An 8,765-nucleotide genomic window follows, 5' to 3' on the forward strand; every position below is an offset into this window, starting at 1 on the left:
CCAATGTTTTTCTCTTATATATAAAATATTTGAATAGTGTTTTTATATATCTCTGAATATATTAAGTATTCCACCAAAATAATTATATTATTATTATTTATCATCACAATATTAATCCTTCCTCCCCCCCACGACAGTTCTGAGGTGACTCCGGCCAGTAGGGAAGGCTCCGACGACCTGCCCTGGGAATCCCGAAGAAATCCGGAATAATTCCTGAAGGAGGAGGAATCCTGAAGAGGAAGGAATCGCTGCTTGTGTGAACAGGACCTAGAGTTGTCAGTGGGAATTTAGAGCTGGGAATCCTGAAGTAGGAATCCAAGATTATGTGAATAGGAACTTGAGTTGACCTTAGGGATTTTTGAGAGCTGGGAATCTGGAATCGATTGCGAAGAAGGAATCCCTGACTGTGTGAACAGAACCTTGAGGCGACAGTGGGAATTTAGAGCTGGGAATCCTGAAGTAGGAATCCCGGACTTTGTGAATAGAAACTTTAAAAAATGGAGTTGACGGGTGAGATTTGAAGCTCGCGGAATCCTTGAGGAATCTTGATTTTGTGAGTAAAAACCGAGTTAAAACGTAAGGGATTTACAACTCTGGAGGCATTCCTCGGCGCTTGTAATCCCGGAGGCGCGGAGCCAGTGCCGGGGATTTACGGAGCACGGAAGTGGAGCTCTCTCGGAATCCTCGACGAATCCCGAGGCGACCCGAACGAATCCTCGGTCTTCGGGATTCGGGACTCGCGTCAGTGCTCTTTGATCCCGAATGAATCCTTTTGATTTCACGAGTGGAAACTTAAATCCAAACTGGAGATTCAGAGTCGAGTCTTTTAGACGTAAGTTAGGCGCCGCGCGCGGGGAACGCGTCCGTGTCCGCCCTCCGTCAGTCGATGTCGTTCGTATGTACGAGTATAATGTAACGCATGTAGGTAGGACGTACGTACGTATATACAGCATACACATTCCAGTGCGCGCGTAGCCGCGCGCACGTCTCGCAAGACCCCACCTCGAGGCGAGCACGCGCGCGCGCGTGCGTTCGTTGAAAGCTTCAAGCATCGTCGTGTGTGTGTGTGTCCTGTCCTGTCCACTGAATGCGTGAGAGAGCGTGCGTGTGAATGACAATATATATATATAGAGAGATATATATCGTGTGCGTGGTTGCGTGGCGAGTGCGTACTTATTACCGTAACTATTTTGTCCCGCCGCGCGCGGGCGGAGTCGCGAGCGGGAGAGGCGCGTGCGCGGCCGTCTGCAATAACGGCAGTCGCGGATGATTCTTACCGCAGCGAGTTTTCGTATTATCCAAGGAACTCGCTCGAGGACAATAACAGAATTGCTTTCTTCGGCCGTCGTCGTCAGTGTCGTTCGTGCGTGCGTGCGTGCCCCCCGCGGTTTCGTGTATAACCAGTTTAATACTAGCAGCAACAGCAACAGCAAAACAGAGATTTCGTGCAGCGGCGGCAGCGGCAGCAGCAGCCGCCGAAGCGAGCAGGCGGGCGGGCGGGCGGGCCAGCGGCTGGCTGCCGCGGTGACTCGCCATGACTTCGTAAGAGGTGCACAACTTAAGCTTACATATATCTGCATTTTCGCCATTTCGCATTCCGCACGAATCAGCAGCAGCAGCAGCAGCAGCGGCAGCGGCCGAGCAGGAACACGCAGCCGAGACGAGCAGGCGGCCGTTTTATTCCCCCCCCACAAAGGTGTCGAAGCACAACGTTAGATGATATATATATATAAACAGAGGTGCTGTTCTCGAAGGGCCGCAGGGTTGCCGCAGGGTTGCCGCAGGGCGGGCGACTGTAACCAATTGTAACCTGCGTCGTGCCCGGGTTCCGTCCGAGGCCCGGCTCGCGCCGCGTACGGATCCGTTTGGCGTGCCGGTTTCGGGTCCCGTCGGCTGCCTCGCGTTTGCCGCGGCCGGTCGATTGTGCCGGCTTCGGGTTCCCGGTCACGGCGGACGCGAGGCGGACGAATCCCGGCCGCTCCGCTTCGTTTTGGCCGCCGTGGACGAACGGCTTTCTGCGGCGCCGCAGCAGCGGCCGGCGCGCTTTGGGCCTCGGGAGAAACCCCGTAGCGGCCCCGCGAAGACTCGACTGCGGTCGTCACTTGCACAACTTAAGATAACCAGCGGCACCTTGGCCATAAATGACCGGAGTCCTGCGGACTGTGTGTGACCAGAGTCTCTTAGGCTTTGCGAAACTCTCCCGGTAAAGGGGGTCGGGCTGACAACGGAAGGGGGCGAAGTTTTTGACGTAATGGGAGGGGTTTTTCACAGAAGAGGGCGGTGCTTTTGACAGATTGGGAGGGACTTTTCAACAGAAGTGGGCGGTGCTTTTGATATAATGGGAGGGACTTTTGATGGAAAAGAGTGGTGCTTTTGACGTAATGGGAGGGACTTTTGATGGAAAAGGGGCGAGACTAATAATGGAAGGGACTTTTGTTGGAAAAGGACAGTGCTTTTGACGTAATGGGAGGGACTTTTGATGGAAAAGAGCAGCGCTTTTGACGTAATGGGAGGGACTTTTGATGGCAAAGGGGCGAGACTAATAATGGGAGGGACTTTTGATGGAAAAGGACAGCGCTTTCGACGTAATGGGAGGGACTTTTGATGGAAAAGGACAGCGCTTCTGACGTAATGGGAGGGACTTTTGATGGAAAAGGACAGCGCTTTCGACGTAATGGGAGGGACTTTTGATGGAAAAGAGCGGCGCTTTTGACGTAATGGGAGGGACTTACGACGGAAGGGGCGCGTCTTTCGACACAAAGAGGCGGGACTTACGACGGAACGGGAGGGACCTTCCCACGGAAGAGGACCAGGACCTACGACGGAAGGGGGGAGGGCTGTCTTTCGACGTAAGGGGCGGGGTGACATTTCGCTTTTCGCAAAAAAAAAAAACATATCCCACACACACAAAAAAAAACGCTTTTTCGTCACTTTGTCCGACTCTTGAAAAAAAAAAAAGCTGTTGTTGCCAGATGATGTTGCAGGGGTTTCGCCCCCTCCCCCCACCCCCACCCCCAGATCTCAATGTCGCTCGCTCGGCCTCTGAAGAAAGCAATTGCGGAAAGAAAAAACTTGAGCTCGGCGCCGTGAGTTTTTTTTTTTATATATATTTTTTTTTCCTGGAGGGAGAGCGTCATGTCCATCATCGTCATTTCGTCGTTAAGTCGTTAAGTCGTTTTTTTTTTTTAATTTCCAGCTCGTAAAGACACAAAAAAAACCTGTAAATACGATGTTTTTTTTTAATTTTTTTTTACATATTTTAATTAATTTTATCATTTGGAAAAACTGTCGTCTGAATACGATGGTTTTTAAAGTGATTTTTTTTTAATGGTGTTTTTTTTTTTAATTTATAAATATATATATATTAAAAAACCTGACTTTGTTGTACAGCGATTGTATTTATTTGCATTATTTTATACCTCAAGGCTAAATATGACCTTTTTTTTTTGTCTCGGTGCTGTTTTTTTTTTTTATTGGCCTTCTCTGACCTTTAGGGACTTTCTTTGACCTCTGTGATGTTTTCCGACCTTTGACTGACCTTTTTTACATTTTCTGACTGACTTTTTTAAAACCTTTACTGACCGATCTTTTTTGTACCTTCATTTACTGACCTTTTGACATGTGTTGGTTGACCTATTTTGTACCTTCATTTACTGAGCTTTTGACCGTTGTTGGTTGACCTTTTTTGTACCTTCACTGACCAGTCTTTTTTTTTTTTTACCCTTTCCGACCTTCACTGACTGAACTTTTTGACCTTTTCTGACCAACTTTTTTTTTTTTACCTTCACTGACCGACCTTTTTTTACCTTTTCTGACCTTCACTGACAACATTTTAACCTTCACTGACTGACCTTTTTTTGACAACTGACTGACCTTTTTTTACCTTCACTGACTGACCCCTTTTTTGACCTTTGCTGACTGCCCTTTTCTGACCTTCACTGACTGACCTTTTTTGACCTTCATTGACTGAACTTTTTTACTTTTTCTGACCAACTTTTTCTGACCTCTATTGACCTTCATTGACCAACCTTTTCTGACCTCTTCGACCTTCATTTACCAACCTTTACGACCTTCACTGAACTTTTTCTACAGTTTTCGACCTCCTCCGACTGACCCTTTTTTTCTGACCTTCACAGACCAACCCTTTCTGACCACTGACCTTCACCGACCGACCTTTCCTGACCTTCCCTATCAGAGAAGAGCCTTGCAATGCCAAAGAACCCCATTTCTGTCGACTCGATCCCCAGCAGTTCGTTATTTACGTTAATCATCTCTCTCCGATCTCCACCTCGGGGCAAATATACATATAACTGTGATAAGTCTCCCCCCGAGGTCTCCCGGTCTCCACACACATTCCAGCCACCTTGTCGAAGAAGCACAATTTGGGCCTCAATTTGTTGTCGTCATTATTATTATTATTATTATTATTATTATTATTATTATTATTAATTACCATCATCATCATCTTCTCCTGTGGTTGTAAATTTTGCTGATTATTGCCAAGAAAGGTCATTAAAATATGCATAAATAATATGAAGAATAGTGTCTTTCATTCTCCCGTTCTCTCCACGCGGGTTCGAACCGTCTCGGCTAAGTTGAGTCGTTACGAAGGGAAAGATGTTTGGCTGAATTATTATGGTTTTCTCTACGTGATCAGACCATCCCGAGTACATTATTATGCATAGGTAATAAAGAAATGTGTCTTTTATTCTCCCGTTCTCTCCACGAGTTTGCTCCGTCTCTGGTCGTGTTTGGGTTATTGTGAAGGGAGAGATATTTAGCTGAATGCTGATGGGTTTCCCTACATGACCAGACCATTTTGAGAACATTAAAAGTGTTATTAAATATAAAATACTTACGTTTTCTGTACGTGATCAGACCACCTGCAAGATATTGAGAGTGCTTTTAAATACAAAATACTTAAGGTTTTCCCTACATGATCAAACCATTCTGAGTATATGAAAAGTATGGTTTTCCCTACATGATCAGACCACCTGGAGTATATTAGAAGTGTTGTTAAATATAAAATACTTAAGGATTTCACTACATGACCAGACCACAGGGAGTATATGAAGAGTATTATTAAATATAAAATACTTAGGGTTTTCACTACATGACCAGACCTTTCTGAGGACATTAAAAGTATTATTATATATAAAATCCTTAAGGTTTTCCATACATGATCAGACCACCTGGAGTATATTAAGAGCATTACTAAATATAAAATTCTTAAGGTTTTCCATACATGTTCAGACCACCTGGATCATATTAAGAGTATTATTAAATATATAAAATGCTTAAGGTTTTCCCTACATGACCAGACCATATTGAATGTATTAAGAGTATTATTTTAAATATAAAGTACTTATGGGTTTCACTACATGATCTGACAACCTGGAGTATATAAAGAGAATTATTAAATATAAAATCCTTATGGGTTCCTCTAAATGAACAGACCACTTGGAGTATATTAAAAGTATTGGTGAATATAAATTACTTATGGTTCCCATACATGATCAGACCATTCTGAGTATATTAGGAGTATTATCAAATATGAAATCCTTAATGTATTCAGTACATGATCAGACCATTATGATTATGTTAAGAGTATTAAATACAAAATACTCATGGTTTTGCCTAATTGACCAGACCACTGGAATATATTAAAAGTATTATTAAATATAAAATACTTACGGGTTTCACTACATGATCAGACCACCTAGAGTATGTCAAGACCGTTAAATATAAAATACTCATGATTTTTCCTACGTGATTAAACCACCTGAAACATATAGAGAGTATTATTAAATATAGAATGCTCATGGTTTTTCCTATATGATCAGACCATATTGAGCATATTAAGAGTATCATTAAATATAAAATACAGATTTCCCTACATGATCAGACCACCTGGAGTACATTAAGAGTATTATTAAATATAAAGTACTTATTTTCCAGATGTGACCAGGCCATTCTGAGTATATTAAGAGTATTATTTAATATAAAATACTCAAGGTTTTTCCTACATGATCAGACCATATTGAGTATATTAGGAGTATTATTAAATAGAAAATTCTTATGGTATTCCCCACATGATCAGACCATTCTGAGAACATTAAAAATATTTAATATAAAATGATTATGGATTTCTCTACATAATCAGACCACCAGGAGTATATTAAGGGTACTATTAAATATAAAGTACTTATTTTCCCTACATGACCAGACCATTCTGAGCATATTAAGAGTATTGTTAAATATAAAATCCATAAGGTTTTCCCTACATGATCAGACCACCTGGAATATATAGAGAGTATTATTAAATATAAAATGCTTAGTGTTTTCCCTACATGACCAGACCATTCTTAGTATATTAGGAATATCATTAAATAGAAAATACTTATGGGTTTTCACTACATGATCAGACCACCTGGAATATATTGAGAGTATTGTTAAAAATAAAATGCTTATGGCTTTCCCTACAAGATCAGATCTCTTGGAGCATATTAGGAGTATCATTAAAGATAAAATGTTATGGTTTTCCCTACATGACCAGACCACCTGGAGTATATTAAGAGTATTAAATATAAAATACTTAAGGTTTTCCTTACGTGATCAGACCATATTGAGTATATTAGGAGTATTATTAAATATAAAATGCTTATGGGTTTCCCTACATGATCAGACCACCTGGAGTATACTAGAAGTATTATTAAATATAAAATAGTTGTGGGTTTCCCCATACATGATCAGACCATTCTGAGAACAATAAAAGTTTTATTAAATATAGAATACTTATGGTATTCATTACATGGCCAGACCACCTGGAGTATATTGGGAGTATTATTAAATATAAAATGCTTAAGGTTTTCCCTACATGATCAGACCATATTGAGTATATTAGGAGTATCATCAAATATAAAATACTCATGGTTTTTTCCCTACATGACCAGACCATATTGAGTATTATTAAATATAAAATACTTAAGGTTTTCCTTACATGACCAGACCACCTAGAATTTATTAAGAGTATTATTAAATATAAAATACTTATGGGTTTCCCTACATGATCAGACCATATTTAGTATATTAAGAGTATTAAATATAAAATACTTAAGGTTTTCCCTACATGCTCAGACCACCTGGAGTATATTAAAAGTATTGGTGAATATAAAACACCTAAGTTTTTCCCTACATGATCAGACCATATGAAGTATATTAAGAGTATTATTAAATATAAAATACTTTTGGTTTTCCCTACATGATCAGACCATATTGAGTATATTAGGAATATTATTTAATATAAAACACTTATGGGTTTCCTTACATGATCAGACCACCTAGAATATCTTAAGAGTATTATTAAATATAAAATACTTATGGGTTTCCCTATATGATCAGACCATATAAAGTATATTAAGAGAATTATTAAATATAAAATGCTTATGGATTTCCTTACATGAGCAGACCATAGTGAGTATATTAAGAGAATTATTAAATATAAAGTACTCATGTTTTCCCTACATGATCAGACCAGATTGAGTCTCCAAAGACTGGTAAAATACATAGGAATTTTGGAGATGATAAAAACTTAAGAATGACTTTAAAATGGACAAAAATTATAGCAATTTTAATATACTGGGATGCATTAATGAATATTTTATGCACCCCTTTCATTCCTTTTACTGTCCCTCCGTTCATATTCTCTGTCTTCCATCCTGCTATCCACAGAAAGAAGAAGAGATCTCGCTTATTATATAAGAAAAATATAAATAGATAAATATGATTTAAAATGCAAGGAGAATGGCATTTGGAATTGAATATAAAATTTAGGCCAAAGACCAGCAAGCACTGGGACTTATGAGGTCATTCAAAGGAATGTATGGGGTTGCAACTATGGGGCAAAGGAATATCTGAATATAAAAATTGGCAATAGAGTTTTCCGTACAGCGCATAATAATCAAGGCCGCCAAAAATAGATCTATCTTTCGGTGGTCTCGGTATAATGCTGTATGAGCCACGGCCCGTGAAACTTTAACCAAAGCCCGGTGGTGGCCTGTCCTACATCGTTGCCAGAAGCACGATCATGGCTAACTTTGACCTTAAATGAAATAGAAACTACTGAGGCTAGAGGGCTGCAATTTGGTATGTTTGATGATTGGGGGGTGGGTGATCACCATACCAATTTGCAGCCCTCTAGCCTCAGTAGTTTTTAAGAAACAAAGATTGGTTCCACCTCCTCTCTAATTCCCTCCTCGGGAACTATTGATCCCAAAGTAGTTAAATTACTGTCATATAACTGTCTCATAAGATATATCAGCACTCTACAATAAACAGTGAACTTATTTTTAAAGTTTTTTTATATTTCAATATATAAAAAACCTCTTATTTTTAATATTTAATTCAAAAAATAAAAATAAATTCGCAAAGATCGCCATTGTCTCACTATCCATGATTTTGAAAAAAAAAAAATTATACAAAAAATTCAAAATAAAATGATACGGCTTTATAAGATACATGAATATATTAATAAAGAAACTAATTAATGTATTTTTAAAGTTTCTGATACGTTAGGTACTTTTTAAATACCGTATTTTGAGTAATTATGTCAACAAAAATTGCAACACCTCGCGTAAGGTCGAGACTAAGGCGAGATTGTCTCAATACCCATGATTTTGAAAAAGATGAAAAAAAATATGTATTGCAGACGTATAAAATATCCCAGTATATATGAAAATTATCGATACGTTTATTTTTTAAAAATT

The 8,765-nt window shown here is 39.7% G+C and overlaps 1 protein-coding gene across 14 annotated transcripts in view; it reads left to right on the forward strand.

Moving 5' to 3' along the window:
• LOC136838284 (serine-rich adhesin for platelets) overlaps window positions 1–4,540 on the forward strand; it is a 53,995-nt gene extending 49,455 nt beyond the window's left edge. For all 14 annotated transcript variants that reach the window (XM_067103149.1, XM_067103150.1, XM_067103153.1 and 11 more), the window contains one exon: window positions 138–4,540. Coding sequence is in view for 4 of the 14 variants with exons in the window: in XM_067103155.1 (XP_066959256.1) it covers window positions 138–210 (73 nt within the window). In the remaining 10 variants the exon portion in view is untranslated. The remainder of the gene's footprint in view (window positions 1–137) is intronic.
• Window positions 4,541–8,765: the final 4,225 nt, after the last annotated feature.

Source organism: Macrobrachium rosenbergii, unplaced genomic scaffold (assembly GCF_040412425.1).
Source record: "Macrobrachium rosenbergii isolate ZJJX-2024 unplaced genomic scaffold, ASM4041242v1 60, whole genome shotgun sequence".
NCBI classification, from domain to species: domain Eukaryota; kingdom Metazoa; phylum Arthropoda; class Malacostraca; order Decapoda; family Palaemonidae; genus Macrobrachium; species Macrobrachium rosenbergii.